General features: G+C 53.3%; 4 protein-coding genes across 4 annotated transcripts; 1 reads left to right on the top strand and 3 right to left on the bottom strand.

Moving 5' to 3' along the window:
- Positions 1–429: 429 nt before the first annotated feature.
- On the bottom strand, positions 430–4,026 carry Triagg1_4092 (uncharacterized protein; the record flags this gene model as incomplete). Its single annotated transcript, XM_062898457.1, has 3 exons — positions 430–3,170; positions 3,244–3,440; positions 3,527–4,026. 3 exons carry the CDS (start codon positions 4,024–4,026, stop codon positions 430–432), a joined length of 3,438 nt encoding a protein of 1,145 aa, XP_062757112.1.
- A 1,358-nt stretch (positions 4,027–5,384) lies between these two features.
- Positions 5,385–7,690, top strand: Triagg1_4091 (uncharacterized protein; the record flags this gene model as incomplete). The annotated part of the gene is made up of 2 exons (XM_062898456.1): positions 5,385–7,507; positions 7,573–7,690. The coding sequence occupies 2 exons, from the start codon at positions 5,385–5,387 to the stop codon at positions 7,688–7,690; spliced, it is 2,241 nt and encodes a 746-aa protein (XP_062757111.1).
- Positions 7,691–9,375: 1,685 nt separating this feature from the next.
- Triagg1_4090 (uncharacterized protein) lies at positions 9,376–11,856 on the bottom strand (the record flags this gene model as incomplete). Its single annotated transcript, XM_062898455.1, has 4 exons — positions 9,376–10,156; positions 10,356–10,803; positions 10,856–11,277; positions 11,327–11,856. 4 exons carry the CDS (start codon positions 11,854–11,856, stop codon positions 9,376–9,378), a joined length of 2,181 nt encoding a protein of 726 aa, XP_062757110.1.
- A 2,895-nt stretch (positions 11,857–14,751) lies between these two features.
- Positions 14,752–17,090, bottom strand: Triagg1_4089 (uncharacterized protein; the record flags this gene model as incomplete). Its single annotated transcript, XM_062898454.1, has 3 exons — positions 14,752–14,923; positions 14,984–15,872; positions 15,938–17,090. The coding sequence occupies 3 exons, from the start codon at positions 17,088–17,090 to the stop codon at positions 14,752–14,754; spliced, it is 2,214 nt and encodes a 737-aa protein (XP_062757109.1).
- Between the last annotated feature and the right edge of the window lie 1,614 nt (positions 17,091–18,704).

The raw sequence follows: 18,704 nt of genomic DNA, 5'->3' as shown, positions 1-18,704 counted from the left end.
AAAGTATCCAAAACAGGGACTCAGAGTGTATTCAGACGATCCCATAACGTCATGGGGCCATCATGCTGACTGTCACATCCGTTCATCTCATCATCTCACCCTAGATCTGATAAACAATTCATGCTTATTTTGTTCGACATACGTCAGCATCGTAGCAATATTACTGATATTAGGGTTGACTGCAGTTAATTGCGTAGGGCTGTGTGAAGATCTCCAGGTATTATGCAAGTCTTGCAAGTTTACTACCCGTCATAGCAAGAGGCGTACATGACAAAGAAAGTCCAAGGCAAGTCACAGGAAGAACGCGACATTATCCAGAGTGATCATATTCTAACACTGTAAGTCATATACAAGCCATGCACCGACTCCTTGCAATCCAACTCTGTTTCCCGTCTATCGAAAATAAAAAGATAACCTGGCCTTGAAAGTCTAACTCAAATCAAACCCGGCCCCCGCCGTTATCGCGTAGAGCAATTTCTTTCGTAAAGTCGACTCCGACTTGTAAATCGGCAGTTTCAACAAATTAACACACGTACTGGCGCTTGGTAATCGTTCCTGGTCCGAGCTTCCATCTCGGATGGCAAACTTTGGATTCAGCTGTGCAAAGCCAAGCAGCGGTGCTCTTGGAGTCGACGTGACGTACTTGAGAACATCGCGCCTCTGAGCGTCTGTGAAGCCGTTCATAACGTTCCAGAACATCTTGATCGTGGGGTGTTCCTCCCCGTCATCGCCTATGGTATAAAGGCCGCTGTAGACTGTGTTTCGGCGTAGGTTGTCAACGTCAATTGCCAACGAGTCGCCGCCTACTAGGCGCTGCAGCTCCGACTGGTTGAACATCGACAACCACGACGGCCGGATAATCTCGCGAAGTCCGCGCAGAAACGCAGTCGTCTGGGGAGCCGGCTGTACAACTAGGCGGTGGCGAGCTGCGTATGATATGTATAGTAGGCGATTGTCGTTGGTAACCACCATCTCGTCACCACCAGGCACCAACTTCCTTGTCACAATCTCAACAGGATCGCCCGGTGCCGAGATCTGGTCCGTTATCGTAAAGTCAAGCCCCAGGGCTGAAACATCCCCGGCATAATTTTTGAGGTGAAGGAGGCCCCTATATAGCTCTTCGTCCATGTCTTGAAGATCGTTTACACTGCCCTTGTAACTGTTCTCTTCTTTTCGACTGGGTGACGGCCATTTTAAGAGGAAAAACCCAGCAAACGCCAGATCGACGAGAATGCCTTCATACATGCATTTTCCCACAATGCGGCCGAGAAATTCATATCGTCTGAGCAGACCAGACACCGCCTCCCTCCACTCAGGATCGGACTCTGAAAACCCTTGCTTTCGCAGTGATTCGCGAAGTACATCCATAGCTGTGGGATTAGGATATAGTAGCTCTTTACCACTGGATGTGAACATTCCCAGCCCCCCAGCCCCGTTTCCAAAGGCTTCTGACGTAACGCTCGTTAGAAATTCCTTGGTAACACCACCACCATCGATACCGGCCTCGGGCGTATCGAATTGATCGACAAAGGTTATCTGAATGGGGTCCTTGAGACCTTCCCCTAGCTGGTAAAACTGCTCAAACGCATCCTCAAACAGCTGGCCACGACGGATTTTTGCGTGATGCCTTCCCACAGGAGCCATCAACATCACATGATTCCCGCCTCTGCGGATTCTGTCGAGGTTGACGAATTGCCGAAATATCATTACTCGCGTCTCAAACGGAACAACAAATGGGATGTGCTTTAAGACCTCCAATTTAGGCCCCATCTCGGCGAGTCTTCGTTCCCTTTGGGCGCGCATCTGGTTAGCCTTGATCCTCTCCAGTCTGACATTACGAGAAAGCCGTTGCGCGGCAAAAGTCGAATGCAGTCCGTAACCATCATCAAATGAAGGCTCTTGACCATCATCCGCCTCCATGTCACTATCATCAGCCTGTTCTTGGATCTGCCTCTCTTCTTCTGCTATGACGGCCCCAATGAAGTCTTCCTTCTCCAGTTTGCTCGTCATAAGCCAGTGATCTGCCGACAGAAAATGTTTCCTCGAGTCTCTCTCGTATAGCATTTTCAACGATATCGTAATGATGGCGCGAAGGCTCTCTAGATCGAGCTTGGTGGAGACGTCCGAGGCTGGACTTTTGCTGGAGCCCCTAGGCTCCTCTGCGTTCCTTGACGAGTCCCCCCAATATGAGTCCAGCCGGGACTTTGTTGACGCCTCGAGAGCTGCTTGAGTCTGAGTGATCTCTTGAACACTATAATGCAGAGCAAATGCAGTATTCTTGAGGAAAGTGATGAGCGCCTCAACGTCTTTCAACGCCAAGCTGCATGATCGAGTGCGTGACCTCGGTACATCGCTACTTATAACTTTGGGATAAATGCCGCTTAAAAAGTCTTCGTCATCGCTGATCCTGAGGATAAAAGTGTAAAGCTCTAGGAATAATAGAATGATTCTCCACTCTTGCTCTTCTGTATGCGACGAGGGCTGAGATGAATTGCCGTAAAAGTACCTGTGGAGTATTTTCGCTGGCCGCTCAGACTCTGTCCTTAGCTTTTGGAACACCGAGGTCTTGGTCATCATCTGCCAGAGGTATTTGACAATGGGGACCTGTCCCTCTGCAGCAGGTATCTCCTCGAGAAACAGCCTCATGCGCGTATCGTCTGCTCTGCTGGGGAAACTTTGAAGCAAAGCTAGGATATAACCAGCAAGGAGCTCACTTCCTTCGAGTTCTTGGGTTGTAGACTGTGCCAGGCTGATGGAGAAGTCATGTAGCAGATTGAAAATGCCTTTATTGTCAACGAGCCACAATAGTTGGCGGGATATGTAAGATGAGGAGGGGAACACAAGAGGCCCAGCAGCCAGGGCTTCAGGGTTTATCCGAATACTGATATCGGATGATAAAGCGGATAGCTGTGTAAAAATGACCTTCAGATGAACCAGGTTTTGCGTCGAGCTCTTTTGAGCTCGGCTCAAATCAATATAATGAGCCAAGAGCCAGAACAGGCGATCCTTTTCGGGCAAAGCATCGGATTTATAGTTGTACGAACCCTGTATCTCCATTGCGAGCTTCTCCGTGTTGATGCTTTGGACCATCTGGTCAATGTTTTCCTCAAAGAGATGGATATCTTGAGTTGTTAGAAATCGAAGCGCCAACGCCCTATATGCATTCGGACCTGTTTACAGAAGGGTTAGCAACCGGTGTCACGTTATACATGAGAAAACTGAAGCTATAATAGGACAACATACTGTTTCCCGAGCTTGCCTCCAATGGAGCCGAGAGAGATCTGACTACTATATCCACCCATTCTTGGTCGTGCCTTGTTTGGCAAAACTTGGCCAACGCCGTATAGTATTCGTCAAGCGATTCAAGGATCGTGAAGGGGAAGTTGGTGGCCAGGTGGTCGATCAGGAGTAGGAGATATTGCAATTCCAACGACGTATTTCTAAGCAAGCTAGGTTAGCATATCTGTGATGTATTGCAAGCTTGTAACAGCTTGTACGTCTCTCGGATGGGCAATTATAAACATACCCTTTGGAAACTAAAACACCCAAGGCTTGCACAAGCTTTACCATTAACTTTTGAAGGCGTGAAGGATGACGGCTGGCGTCGCTGAACTGCTGCAGGGAAATACTATTACAGTCCTTGATGAATAAAAATAGACGTTGCATGTCGCCGGCTCGGTTGGACGAGAAGAAGGACAATAGGAGAGGGAAAGAAGCATATAGCCTCTGGGAAGCATCGCTATCTGGTAGAGACTGATAGATGAGATCAAAGTCATGCCTGTGCTGGTCCCTCAAAGTAGACCGCGACCTATATCCTCGCCATGTTCTCTGTATCTGCGATGCCGCCTTCAGACGTCGCCTCTCGGCCTGTCGCTTTTCTCGGTCGGCCTGGGCGTCCGAGACGGTCTTTGTAGCGTTCGAAACGGCCGAGGGCGTCCATGATGTGTTGGAGAACGGGTTGCTGGCTTGTCCGCTTAGGTTCACGTTCCTCGGCCGCCTCGAGTTGCCTGTGAAGGTTGAGAACATGGCGGCGGCTTGAACTTTGCTAGTAGCTACACGCAGACATTAAGTGAGCGCGGATATAGATGCCACACAGACGCCTTGTATGATGATGCTTCCGTGGGTTTGCGGTTGCTGTGGCGATTCTAGAAGATTCAGCCCTGAAGCTTTCATCAGTCATCAACCTGGATACGTCTGCGGCAGGCTGCCCATAGCATAGCATCATCGCTGGTGGGGCAGCATCGGCGGGCTAGTGTCGCGTGCTGATAAGATAAGACGAGTTCCGCAATCAGGGTCACCGCCTTTGACATCCCACCAACACAGTGTGAAGGCGGATGGGAGGCCACTGTTACCCTTGTTTCGTGGGGAGCAAAAACAAAGCGAGCAAGCAGCAACAAACAAAAGGCAAATTCCAGCTCGTCCCAGTTCTTTCACTTCTCGGTGGCTACTTGTGGCTGCAACTAGCAGAGACAAAAGGCATGAGCACGAGAACAGGCTTCTTTCTGCCACCGCCTCAGAATTTTCAAAGAGCAGACTTTGCAGCACACCCTCTTCCAGATAGGCCGATTGTTAGCCTCGAGACTTGGCTGAGGCGGGGTTGGCGGTTTCCCTCTAACAAAGAGATCCGCAGAGCACAAAGAAACTCTGTTATCGGCTACTTTGCCATGCACGGCAGCTGGTACCTTTTGGCTCATTCTTAGGCGTCTTTAGTGCCAGCTCCGGCAGTGTCCTGCACTGTGCCGGAACTGTGATACCCTAATAAATCTGGTAGGAAGTCACAACTCGCCGCTAAGGAGGCACGGAAGGTCACTCCACCGCTAGACAGGTTTAGCAGCCCAGCGAAAAAAAAAATGTCAAGTGGTTGAAAAATCTCTTTTTTTTCCTCTTCTTCCACACAACGCCCAACTTTATCCCAAACACCACAAAACCCATAAAAGGCAGGTTAGTTCAGAGGTACGGTCTTCGACCTAGTTCTCTGTTCTTGCTCTTTTCTTTTCAATCAAGAAAACCAAAAAAATTTGAAAAATCCAAAAAACCCTACCCGCCACTTTCAAGCCCCCCCCGCGACGTCGACGACCAGTCACCGCAGAAAACAAAACAAAAAAACCAAAACAAATCCTATCCTTTGAGACAACTCACCCCAGTTGCCTCTATCTTCCAGTCGCTCAGCTTGCAGATTGTCTACTCTGACTCGCCGAGCACTCTTCTTTCTCATTCTCTTTCTCAATCAGTAAGTCTATACTGATTGCCGGGTATTCTGCTGGCAGAGTTCTGCTGGCAGAGTTCTGCCGGCGAACCACGTTGCTCTCTTCCTCCTCCGTTCAGCCGCTGACCCTGTCTCTCTGCAGCCTTGTTTGATACCCGTGATTTAGTCAACCGACGCCATGGCCGCCAACACCACCTCGAACGCTGTTGACCAGCTCGCCAGCGATCTCAACAACACATCTCTCAATGGCAGCGGCGATGTCAAGGCTCCTGCCGTCGACACTACCGTCAGCGCTGGTGCTGAGGATGCTTCTGCTCCTACCCCCACCACCGCTCCTCACCCCCAGAACTCGGCCTCTCTCTACGTCGGAGAGCTTGACCCCTCCGTCACCGAGGCCATGCTCTTTGAGCTCTTCTCTCAGATTGGTGCCGTGGCTTCCATCCGTGTCTGCCGTGACGCTGTCACCCGCCGCTCTCTTGGCTACGCCTATGTGAACTACAACTCCACCCCCGATGGCGAGAAGGCTCTGGAGGAGCTCAACTACACTCTCATCAAGGGCCGCCCTTGCCGTATCATGTGGTCCCAGCGTGATCCCGCTCTGCGCAAGACCGGCCAGGGCAACGTGTTCATCAAGAACTTGGACGTTGCTATTGATAACAAGGCTCTCCACGACACCTTTGCTGCCTTTGGCAACATTCTCAGCTGCAAGGTCGCCCAGGATGAGAACGGAAACTCCAAGGGTTACGGATTCGTTCACTACGAGACCGACGAGGCTGCTGCTCAGGCCATCAAGCATGTCAACGGCATGCTGCTCAACGAGAAGAAGGTCTACGTCGGCTACCACATCCCCAAGAAGGACCGCCAGAGCAAGTTCGAGGAGATGAAGGCCAACTTCACCAACGTTTACGTGAAGAACATTGGACCTGATGTCACCGATGACGAGTTCCGTGAGCTGTTTGAGAAGTTTGGCGACGTTACCTCATCTTCTCTGGCCCGCGACCAGGAGGGCAAGCCTCGCGGTTTCGGTTTCGTCAACTTCACCACCCACGAGGCTGCCTACAAGGCTGTTGATGATCTCAACGGCAAGGACTTCCGCGGCCAGGAGCTCTATGTTGGCCGCGCCCAGAAGAAGCATGAGCGTGAAGAGGAGCTGCGAAAGTCTTATGAGGCCGCGCGCCTCGAGAAGGCCAACAAGTACCAGGGCGTCAACCTGTACATCAAGAACCTTGATGACGATGTTGACGATGAGAAGCTCCGACAGATGTTCGCCGAGTTTGGTCCCATCACCTCTGCCAAGGTCATGAGGGACACCCCTCAGGAGGGCGACGAGGAGGTCAAGGACCAGGAGAAGGACAAGGAGAACCAGAAGGAGCCCGAGAACGAGGCCGAGTCTGCTGAGAGCGCTGAGAAGAAGGCCGAAAAGAAGGGCGACAAGAAGCTTGGTAAGAGCAAGGGCTTCGGCTTCGTCTGCTTTAGCAACCCCGACGATGCCACCAAGGCTGTTGCCGAGATGAACCAGAGGATGATCAACAGCAAGCCTCTGTACGTTGCCCTCGCCCAGCGCAAGGACGTCCGCAAGAGCCAGCTTGAGGCTAGTATCCAGGCTCGCAACCAACTGCGGATGCAGCAGGCCGCGGCGGCAGCTGGTATGCCGCAGCAGTACATGCAGCCCCCCGTTTTCTATGCTCCTGGCCAGCAGCCAGGCTTCATCCCCCAGGGCGGTCGTGGCATGCCTTTCCCCCAGCCCGGAATGCCTCTTCCCAACGTTCAGGGAGGTCGCCCTGGCCAGTTCCCCGGATACCCCCAGCAGGGTGGCCGCAACGTTCCCCAGGGAATCCCCCCCAACATGTACGGCATCCCCGGCCAGTTCCCTCCTCAGTTTGGACAGCCTGGAACCCCCCAGTTCATGGCCGCCATGCAGCAGGCTCAGCAGCAGGCTGCCGCTCTTGCTGGAGGCCGTGGTGGCGCTCCTCAGGGTGGTCGTGGTAACATCGCCGGCATGCCTCCCAATGTCCAGGGTGGAATGCCTGGCTACCCCCCCAACAACCGCCAGAACATGGGCCGCAACAACAACGGAGGTAACAACAACGCTGGTCGCAACGGCAACTTCCCTAACCAGCCTGCTCGCGACAACAACACTTCCTCTCTGCTCCAGTCTCAGCTTGCTGCGGCCCAGCCTGCCCAGCAGAAGCAGATTCTTGGAGAATTGATCTTCCCCAAGATTCAGGCCATCAACTCTGAACTTGCTGGCAAGATCACTGGTATGCTCTTGGAGATGGACAACTCTGAGCTTGTCAACCTGTAAGCTTCTACCCCCCTTTTTTTCCCTTGGAGACAAATTTGTAATACTGACCTTTCCATCTTAGCATTGAGGATGAAGCTGCCCTAAAGGCCAAGGTTGACGAGGCGCTGGCCGTCTACGACGAATACGTCAAGTCCCAGGCTACTGGTACCGAGAAGAAGGAGGAGGAGACCAAGGCTTAGGTAGAGCCGGTCTTGCCGCCTTTGACACGCAACATCGTTTCCTTTGTCGTTTAAAAATTTGACTACGGTGCGAGATGGACTCAAGAGTCACCGAATGATTACGTGGGATGCAATATGATAGCCACGGTTGCCCAGTCTATTGCATCATGTAAGGATAGACTTATTTGCTATATTTTTTTTCTCAAGGATGAACAAAAGTTGTGTGGTTTGGAAGGTGGTATTTTCGGATGCGGGAAAGCCGCCTTGCCCTGGCCGGGACGAAAAACGTCGCCGGCACAAAAATCAGGCTCACCGGGATGGCGTTGCGGGTTTTATGAAGGCTGCCTCTGGGCTATACCCCCATGAACATGGTCCACTCTCACTGGCAAACATAACGGAGGCAGGGGCTGAAACGGATAGGATTCTAGGAATTTTCTAATAGATAACATGTTCTTAAACAATTTGTGTGTGCTTTCTGATGAATGTGAATTGCAAACTGTGAATAGTCAAGTGTGGAGTTGTGAAGTTGTGCCTTGAGCGCCCCCTTTTCATCTAGATACCCAATGACTTGTTACAACTAGACTGTACGTACGTACGCATTCTTTAGATAAGAAGAGAGTTGCTGCATAGACGAGATGTAGTAAAGGATACGAAATTGCTTTCAATTGACACTGCCAAACCTAGGAGGTAGAACTACTGGTTACATACCCAACCAAAGCCCAGCGCCCCAACCAAGGCTGTTTCACGTTTTCATCTAAGAAAAGGCGAACCTTGGCACCGAGTTGTTAAAAAAATGAAAAAAAGGAGAAGGATGAAAAAAAAAAAACGCCCTTTCCTGAAAACACACACACACACAAAAAGACAAGGACAAAGACACCCCTTTGACCGATGACTTGGAAACAACACAAAATACCACACATGCTGAGTACATTTGAGAATGCTACAATATGTGAGAACAGGAGATAAGGAGAGTTTTTCGAGAGGAAAAAAAAAGGAGAGGAAAGGATTTCGCTTGCCAGAGGGAAAACTCACAGAAAAAAAAGAGAAAAGACGCCAAACTATTCCACGCCGAGATGTAAAGCAAGAAAAAGGAGCAAGGAGAGAAGAAGAAGAAAGAAAAGAAGAAGAAGAGAAAAAAAGGAATGAAGAAGAAAAGAACATCTATGTGAAAAACTTTTTTGAGTGTTCCGGCTTTTCACCTAAATGTGCGCTCCCTTATTTCCCTGCCACCTTCCCCCCCTTGAAAATGAAACTGAAAATGAAAGACTACCAGAATCAAAAAGAAAGAAATAGGAGAAAAAAAAAACAATTCGAAATGATAGTATATACTTACCGTTCCCCGTTGCAGCGCCGATAAAAATGGTGGTTTCCTTGCTTTGCCACTCCACCTCCTTTGCCCTTTGGTCCTTTGCCCTAGCCATGCCTTTGGTTTGCCTTGAAACCGATACAAGAAAAAACAACAGATGTAATTAAAAATAAGAAGAAAGAACAAGAACTCCGCTAGAGTGTGTCGCTGACCAAAGAAACACACGCGCTGTTGGCGATGAGGCCATGCTGTTGTGCCTGACATGGAAGTAGTACAAAAATAAAGGATAAATATAGCAAGGATGTTTTTGTATATCCCCTCCCCCAGAACAGAATGATTGATTCGACGCCTTTGGAAAAAAGACAAGAAAACAAAACAAACAAAACAAGGGGAGGGAGGATTATGAATCTCTGAGGATGTCGCCCCGGCCATCGTCAAGTCGTAGACTTCTCGGCTGCTGCTTGCTCGGCACGCTGGCGTACAGCGTCTCCAGGACCTTTCCCTTTTGCTGGCGCCGAATCTCCGAGAGATGATCCCTCACGCCGGACAAGCTGTCGATCTGGTCTTCGAGAGTCAGGATGGTGGCATTGGTGCCGCGGACGAGCGGCGAGATGAGCTTGGTGCGGAGCCCCTCGAGCGAAGTCTGCAGCGACAGGAGCTTGCTGTGATGGTTGACCAGGATGCCCTTGTTGCGGACAGTCTTTTCCCTCACGTCGCGCAGGAGCACGCGGTTCTGCTCAAACTTGCGCAGCTCGGCGGCGCGCGTGCCCAGGATGCGCACCCACAAGCTGGCCAGCATGTCGCTGTGAAGCTCCTCCTGGGCCGAAGTCTCGCGCGCGACGGTTCGCGCCAGGTTGAGAAAGTGCTGGTCGATGCTGTTGAAGAGACCGTAGAGATTCATGCTATAGCGAAGCTCCTCCCGAACGCTCTCCTCGAGAACCGACAAGAATTCGTTGAACAGTAGCTGGACCATTCGTTGCTCGCGCTGCGGGTTGCTTAGTCCAAAGACGTACGTAGTAATCGTGCCGATCGGCGTGGGAGCACCGGAGGCGTCCTCGAGGACGTGAGCCTCAGAAAGCATATTGTGGATGTTATCGTAAGCGGAGGAGAGGGTGGAGGGAGAAGGAGCGCTCTGGAGGCGATTGAGATGCATCTTGGCCCAATCCATGACATTGAGGATGCTGTTGTACAACGAGGCGCAAACGCCCATGTCAACCTTTGCTGTTTGCTTCTCTCGACACACCAGGGGGTCACACGAGGGAGGTAAAGGGGAAGGGAAGAAAGACTCAATTGGGAGACGGGGGAAGGATGAAAGAAAGAAAGATGAGACGATACGAATAAGAGGGAGAGGGGGGAAGGGATTGCTATCCATTGACTTACCCGTCAATGTCGCCATCGACAACAGCGAAGAACTTGGTCATCTCGGTCGCAAGCGTCTTCATTGCGCCGCTGAGAGCGTCGAGGTCGGAAACGATGAGCGACGCATCCTTCATTCCGCTGGTCCGTACCGTCTCCCCGAGGTCCCAGACAGCAACGCTGGTGGCCTGCAGGTCGTGCACCTGCGTAATGGCATGCTCCGAATAGTAAATGAGCGGCTCAAAGGAGCGCGCGATGCCAGCGACCTTTACGAGATCGCCGACGGGCCGCGGTGCGGGCTCCTGGATGAGCGTCTTGAACATTGTGATGCTGCAGACGGCGAGGAGCAGGCTGAAGAGGGTAGACGTCCATGACGCGGTGAGAGCGGCGTAGCGTTTGCGGATAAAGGCAATGGCTGTTTCAATTGGTTCGGTTCGCTGCTGGACTTCAGCGCGCACGGCGAAGCGGATGTCTACCATAAAAAAGACAAGACAGTCAGGCGCCAAGTCTAAGTCTGATGATACCAAGACGAAGACACGCAGATGCAGATGGGCCGCGCCAGGCAGAGCAGGCAGCAGCGGCAGCAGCAGCAGCAGCAGCAGCGGGCAAGGAAAATGCGCGGCGCAACTTACAGTTATCCGTCGGCGGCGGCGACTCCAGTATCCTCTCGAGAACGGGCGGGGTCGGTGCCTCGAGTCGCAATGTGCCGCTCCTGTGTCCCTCTGGACTCCGGCTCCTCACCTTGTCCGGGCTCATGCTGCCGGTGGGAAGCCTCGTGCGGATCGCCCTCTGCAGAATATCGTTCTGGTTGTCCAGGTCGTGGTCCAAGTCGTCGTCGTCATCGTCGTCGTCGTCGCGCTCGCTGAACGGGGTGTTGCGCATGGCCAGGCGCATCGGGGCCATTGCGCCGAGCGCATCATGCGACGGCGGCCGCCAGAAACCGTTGCTTCGACTACCGTTGGCGAGCCTCCGCCACGCTGGAGGAGAATAGGAACCGGCGGACGCGACGTCCAGGTCCGCTAGGAGATCGTCCTCTATCGCCGCCTCGCTGGGGGGGAGAACGGACGAGTTCCTCGTCGTAGACAGCGGGCTTGCCGGAGTCTCGAAATCCCGTAATGAGGCGTCGAGCCTTTCTTGGGGATCGGCCATGGTCGCTCTCTTTGGCGTAGTAGTCCCTCTCCTTGTAGTGGTCCTTGGGTTCCTTTCTGAAGCGGTCTTTGAACGATGAGGAGGAGGAGGAGGATGATGATGATTCCTTCCTGTCGCGGCGGTAGATGGTCAGCGACTGGTCGCGCAGTACAAGCTGTCGGGAGGGCGAGGTAGGCGACGGTGGCAATGCGTTGTCGTCGTTTGCGGCGGTTAAGAAGCGCGGCAGGGTGATTCGTGGCAGGTTGAGCGATGGCAGCTGTGGAAGGTAGAAGCTGACGAAGACGAGAAGAACAAGCAGCGCAGCCAGAAAGGTGCTGGGAGTGACAGTGACGCTGATCAGGGAGACCTGCTGATTCACCGTCAAAAGCGAATACATGGGAGAGTCTGAGGGCGGACAAGGCCCAGCGGGATGGGACTAAAGAAAGGTGTGTCCGGTCGGTAGTCGGCCGTGGGCTTGGCCTGGCCTTGCAACTCTTTCGCGTTGTCCAGACCCCGGCAGTGCGGTAGGTGTACGCCGTGTGTCTGTCTGGATGGAGTATGTGCGAATGTACTCGGTACTAGGTCAAGTAGGACAGGCGTGGATGGAATGACAGGCAAGGCAAGGTAGGTTGGGGAAAAGGCTCGACTCGACTCGACCCAGGCAGGCTTTCTTCCCAAGGTCGACGAGCTAAATAGATAGTCCCGCTCGGTCGATTCCGCAGTGGCCTGCAAGGAGAAGAGACCGGAGAAGAGAAAGAGGGAAGACGTCAGGAAACCCGAACAACCCTGGCACTGGCAGTGGGCAGCGATCGATGGTGCGGGAGAGCGGCAGGCGGGCGATGAAATCGTTGGCTTGTCCTTGTGTTTTTTTCCCCCCTCTTCGGCGTCTTCTTTTCCAACGGCGTCAGCGTCGGCTATTCTTCTTTATTTTCCCCTCTTGCTCGGTTCTGTCTTTTTGTTTTGGACTTGTTTCCGAACAATCGTGTCTTTCCTGCTCTCTGTCTCTTGCAAGAAGCCTCCCCCCCTCTCCTTCGTACCCAACTTTTGAGCTTCTTCTCCCAACGCTGGGGCACTCGACAAGCCCCAGCCCTGCAGTCGTGACTGGAAGATTGGCGCCAGCCCCGGCAGCGGCCACTCCCCTTCGCGCAATGGCTGACCGTGTTGGGGTGGCAGCAATCGTGAGAGGCTGGGCCGCCCTCGTGGCACGACACTGACCCAGCCGGCGCGGCCAATCAGGCGTGCTGCTCACATCTCCGTCCGCCGTTTCAGACCATCTTGAACAGGCCACCCCTCCCCCCTTGGTTGAGTCCCTGCTCTTGTTCTTGTCCCTCTGCTCGGCTCTGTTCTGCTCTGCTCGCTACCTGGGGGGGACCCAGCAGTCAGTGTCTTGCTTTCCCTTGTCCTCCCTCCCCTCCTCCGCCATCTCATTCATGGTCCATGGTCCCCTCCGGCTCGAACCCCCCACCTGGTGTCTGCCCGTCCTTGCTGTCAATCCGCCACAGAACGGGCAGGGCCAGTCAGGATGCCACCATTGTGGGCTGCAGGACTGCTCTGCTCTAGGTACTCGTATGTGCCGTGTCCACAGAAAGAGCCGGATAGCGTGAGAGCGCGCAATCCGCTCATTCGTCAAATGCAGCCATAGCTTACCTGCAGCATCGCATCAAAACAGCAAAACAGACACATGGCTGGTGGCGGTTTGGTCTTGTCTGCCCATGGTACGGATACTTTGCTGCTTCAATCAAATGCTATTGCTCGCTCCCGTCCGTCGTCTTCCCGCCCTCTGGCCCTTTTCCAGCCACTAGGCTGCTCCCGTTATCTCTTATCACCCCGCAATTAGTGGGCTTTTCTTCTTCTTTCTCCCTCTCCCACCAGCTTCGCCACCCCTCCATCACGAAGCTTGTCCTGTAGCATCTCTTCGGCCTACTTTCTCCGTCTCTCTTGGTGCTAATCGATGCTAATCGACATGTACGAGTACAAGTACCATGCACGCACTTTGCCAGTCAGTTTGGCATCGCCCCATTGTTTTTTTTTTGTCGAACAAGCCAAGCTATAGCATCTCGTGGGATATGCCACACCACCCCCTCCCTTGAGCTGATCCGTCCATTCTTTGCTTTTTCCCTCGCTTGCTTTTCCTCAACTGAGGCGAGACAAAAAAAGGGAGAAGCGAAGCCAGATCAAGGGAAACTAAACCAGACTTGCTTAGTACATGGCACCGCCAAATCTGAGCTTTCTAGACCGGAGGCACCCGCAGAAAAAGAAAAAAGGAAAAAAAAAGAGAGACATCCATGCCACACTCGCAGTCGATCCTCGTCACCCGCGGATCGTCCCAAGGTGCGGACCCTTTGAATCCTCCCCATCCTTGCAAGTCCAACAAGCCCAGATGCCTTTGCAACTTAGCAGCTTGGTAAATGCAACTGACACTGAATCGTAGCACCGTCGGCTTTGCTTTGTAGAGACTAGGTACGCTGTACATTCCACGAGAATGCTCCATCGATCTACCAAGCAGGTACTCCATACCTTAGCAGATACCTTACAGTAGCATTCCGTGCATCAACCATTACCAAAAAAGACTCTCCTGCTTCGCCCCACAAACCCTCGAGCTAAACGCAGTCACATGAGAAGTCATCGCTCACCGTACAAAGTCCACGCTCACCAAAATGTCTACGGGCAGGTAATACGGCACTTGCTGATATGGCTCATCAAGGGTTCAGCACGTGCATGCTATATGACGCAGTTGCATTAGTTTAGTGAGTGTATCAGATGAGCGGCTAGAAAAAGAAATCGACGCTATGTTTCCATTTGTGGTTTTATCATGGCCTGTTTGGTTCAACTCCTACCCGATTTGCCCTTGAAGCAGCACACCCAGACTCATAACGCATCACACCCTGATAAGAAAAAAAGCAAACTGAAGTCTCCAAGGAGAGACTAAAATGAGCAAGAAGGATACTTGATAAAAAAAAGAAACAAAAAAGGGAAAAAAAAGTCAACGCCGTCTCGCGCCTTGGCTCCGCTGCTGCTAGTTCGTCCCTTGAACTACTATACCCAGTTTATACAATAGTAACGTGCGCTTGTCCCCCGTGGTCAACCCGCTCAACATGTGGTTGGCTCACTCTCTCCCTCCCCCGGTCAGAGATCCCTCCCCCCTGTGTGTGGAAGTGTGGAATGGAGGGGCGTGGGGGAAAAAAAAGAAAAGAAAAAAAAGCCGCGATATCAGTCTTCTCTGCGTTTGCCCTAGACGGCCAAGATCCACGAAGCTTGGCGGGCTTCAAGGGCCTTGGAGCTCGGAGGACCTCTAGTCTACTTTGGCGTTGGCCAGGCTTCTGGCCGATGGGTTGCTGATGTTGTTCACCTGCTTCACCGGCGTTCGCTTGTACTTGGACTGCTTGCGCAGTTTCTTGCGTGCAACCATGACCGGCACCGAACTCTTAGTAACCAGATAGTTGGAGAAGGACCCCAGAATGACACTACGTCTTTGGTTAGCGAACCCTCCTCTTCTAGAAATAAAGCTCAAGCACGACACATACCCCTTGAGCGCGCTCCGGCCCCGGCTCCCAATCACAACCAGAGTGGGATTGACAAGGTCAATCACCTCGGTCACGAGATGCCGGGGGGTCTTGCAGTGCAGGACTTCTACAATCACCCTGACTTGGAGCCGAGTCTTCCTCAGGAGACGGAGCACCTTGTCTGTAATCTCCTGCACGGCGCGACTACGCTCCTGCTCGGCTTTGTAGCGGTCACCCCGGTACAGCGGCGCGGGCGAGCCGCTTGGCGTGCCAGCGTTGGAATCGCTCCGTAGGTAAAGTCCTGAGCTGCGCTTAAACTCGGAGACCAAGTTCACCTGCGCCGGCACGAGCTTTGTGTTGGCCATCAGGTTGATGGCCGCTGCCTGCTCCTTCATCGCCTTTGACTCGTCTGGCACCAGAGAACCCTCTCCCGTGACGATGCCCGTCTCCTCGTCGATGCAGTAGATCGCTACCAAGGTATCGCCATCTCGGAGGACTGTACCAATCGCCCACTCGAGGGCATGCGTTGATTCGTCGCTAAGGTCGGTGGCTACCAGGTATTTCCTCAGCCTGTGGTTTTCTTCTTCGGCGGCCTGAACCATTCTAGTGTAATCTCCGCGGTAGATGATGCGAATGGCGCGGTGCGCCTCTGGCGTTTGCAAGATGTTGGTCATGTTGAAGGACAGGTTTTGTGCCCTCTTGATGTCGTCCATGTCGGCTTCCTCATCCGAGTCCATGACAGATGGCGTCCTCGATGCCGGACCTTGGTCGTAGCTGGTGACGGGGTGAACGCCCCTGTTGGCCTTGGAGGGCTTTGTGGTGTCTCCAGTGGCCGTTGTTACCTTGATCTCGGGCTCCTCAAACAGGGAGCGGTACTGGTATTGAGCTTGCTGAGAAGCCACTTGCGATCCTGTTTACAAAGTCAGTCATATTTTGGCTGCCCGCATTCGACGAGGCCTCTTTCGGTTCGCTTACGTTCTTGTTCCGCCGCCGCGAGCAGGCTCAGTGCCTGCCGGCCCCCTGATTGCGAGCTGCTGCCGGTGGCGGGCTGTTTGTTGTCTGGCTCGGCATCGTGTATCAGTGATCGAGGAGACTTCTTGCGTCCTCTATCCTCATCTTCGGATGACTCCTCTTCTTCTTCGTCACTCGAGCCAAGCTGCTCGCCATCCGGCCCAACATAGTCTTTGACCAGCCTGCCCTCCCCAGCTTCCCCAGACTTTTTCCGCATAGCCAGTTGCGCCAAGCTTCCGCTAGACTGAATGAGATTCGCGTCTGACAATTTCCGATAGGCATTATTGAGGTTAACAACCTGGCCATCGTTCAAAAGAGCCTTGCCAGGGGGCAGCTGTGGTGTGGAAAAGGTCGCCGGTGATCGAGACCTACTTCCCCAACGACGATTTGGAGTCTGGGGCGACTTGGACTGGTTGTTAAAAAGGCGAGAGCCACCCAACGGAGATCGGCCTCTATCCGCAGGAAGCTGGAGTCCACCGTCAGAGCCTCTCAAGACATCTCCTAGGGACCCTCCGCTCTCTCGCTTGCTGTTTCTCGAAGACGACCATTTCACCTTTGAGGATTGGGAACCCGAGCCATGCGAGTATATACTAGAAAACTGGTAGTTGGCGATCGGGTCGTTTCGGGAGCTACGCGCAGGCTCGGCGAACTTGATGCTAGCATCAGATCTGCTTCGTGGATGCGGTGCCAAGCCAGAAGACTGTTGCGGTCTGAAGAGCTCACTGGGGGGCATCAGAGGAGAGCTTGGTGTTGAGCTTCTACCCGTCCGCCTAGGAGAGTCCGGCACAGGGCCACTAATATCGAGCATGCTGCGGACCAGCTGCGGGGAGGGCGGCGCATCAACATCCAGCATGCTTCTCACTGGGCCCTGAGTGGCAGTGGTAGTTCTGCTGGTAGACGAAGGGGTGCTGCCGGGGGGGATCTCCTCTTCGGCAATGTCCAGCATGCTCCGGACTGGAGAACGCGCTGCATACGGCGAATCTGACCGACCGCCCCTTGCCGACGGAGCAGGAGCCTCATTAGATCGCTCCAGCAGAGCCAGAACCTCTTGCCGCTCCATATCGAGCATGGCATCGATACTCATGGGACGGAATTTGTTATTATTGTTGTTCGCCATGGTGACGGTTGAAGCCGGTCAGGCTTGTATCTTGTTTGTGGGATAGGAGGCGATTGTGATCGCAGATGTGTCCAGACAATCGTTGATGTCAAGGACAGGAGACGGAAGACGATGGCCCACGAGCAGGCAATGGGTGATGGCCCGACGTGCCGAATTAATTGCTCTCAACGCCGCAGACACGTGCTGCTGGCCGCGGCAGGATCCGATATATTGATGCTTGCGATAGCTTCGATGGGGAATGTGTAACGGGTGGGAGGCCGCCGCAAATGCTAGCGGGGCAGCTTTCGATCAAGTCGACGCCGAGTCGATTGGGTCCGAGTTGTAGGCCAAAGCAGCATTGTGCATGAGCAGGAAAGCGGCTAAGCAACGGGTGCGCGGCGCCTCTTAGATCATGGCGCAGGCGCAGGGCGATGGGACGATTCTCAGGAGCAGACCTGGATCCGGTGAGGCACACGATGGAGATTCCGGGAGGGAGAAGGGGAGAAGACGGGGGATGCTGTGAGCTTGATCGGTGGGCCCTTTTTTTTTTCTCTTTCTTCCCGGAGTGTGATTTTCGAGATTTGATATTCTGTTCCCCTCTCGGCGGTGACAGCTGTAGCGATATTCTCCGCGGCTCTTGGTTGAGGGCGGGTGAAAATGCGTCAATAAGTTGTGCTACCTGGTGGATTTGTTCTGCTCAAATCTGCTTGGAGTCGGTGGTTGCACGTCTGGAAGATGATAGCCGGAGCAGGTCCGAGACGGGAAAAGATGGAGGAGCCTGGGGGAAGCCTAAAACGCTCCAGTGAGAGGGGAGGGGCTTCGTAGGGCAGTGACGAAGCTCCGTTTAGCGGAACGAGCTGTGCTGGCACGCCCTGAAGCTACTGGACGGACGTGCTATAACTGCTAGGTACCTGTCTAGTCTAGTGCCCATTCTCCAACTCAGTGGTGCTCGACATCGATTCTCTTGATCCAACCTGATGCTTTTCATAGAGGTGATGGTTGGCCATCCTCCTCACCTCGTGCCATCGTGAGAATTCATCTTTTGGCCCCCAACGCCCCTAAACGTGCCCGGCCCTTCGTTAGCAGCCCGTGGCTTCCCCTAGCCCGGCAGCACAGCAGCATCGCGATTGAGTTTAATTCGGACGCAAGGGAGAGCAGTCGCATTGCATGCCCTCGTGCATACCTACCTGGTCAGAAAAAGGGGGGTCGGTTTTCCCAGCCAACGAGAGATGCTGGGCCCTGCTGCTAGCCTCACCTTCGCCACCCTGTTAACTGTTGACGATGGAATCAAGAGAGTAGAGAAGCTGAGCTTATCGCTCCTCATTGTGTAACCCGCAGCCATGGCTCAACTCCGTGCCCGCTTCATAGCTGAATTATAACTTTGAATGTTTTGCACTGCCCTGTGCTACTCCGCTAAACCGCCGGCCTTGGAGTGCTCTCATTGGGTGTTTGGGATCCATGGACTGCTCTACGTGCGACGGCCATTCTTTGGTCTGGCTCGTCCTATTAACCTTAAAAATGGGCTTGATCTACCTACCCGGATCGGGGGCCGCCTCCCAGTTGCTCTCTTTTTGGGTGTGCGTAGGTACTACCTAGTAGGTATGAATTAGAGCCGAGCCTGTTGGTCACATGCAG

This window comes from Trichoderma aggressivum, assembly GCF_033847375.1.
Source record: "Trichoderma aggressivum f. europaeum strain CBS 100526 chromosome Unknown scaffold_012, whole genome shotgun sequence".
NCBI lineage: Eukaryota > Fungi > Ascomycota > Sordariomycetes > Hypocreales > Hypocreaceae > Trichoderma > Trichoderma aggressivum.
The sequence above is the reverse complement of the archived record's forward strand: the minus strand, read 5'-3'. Positions and strand labels throughout refer to the sequence as shown.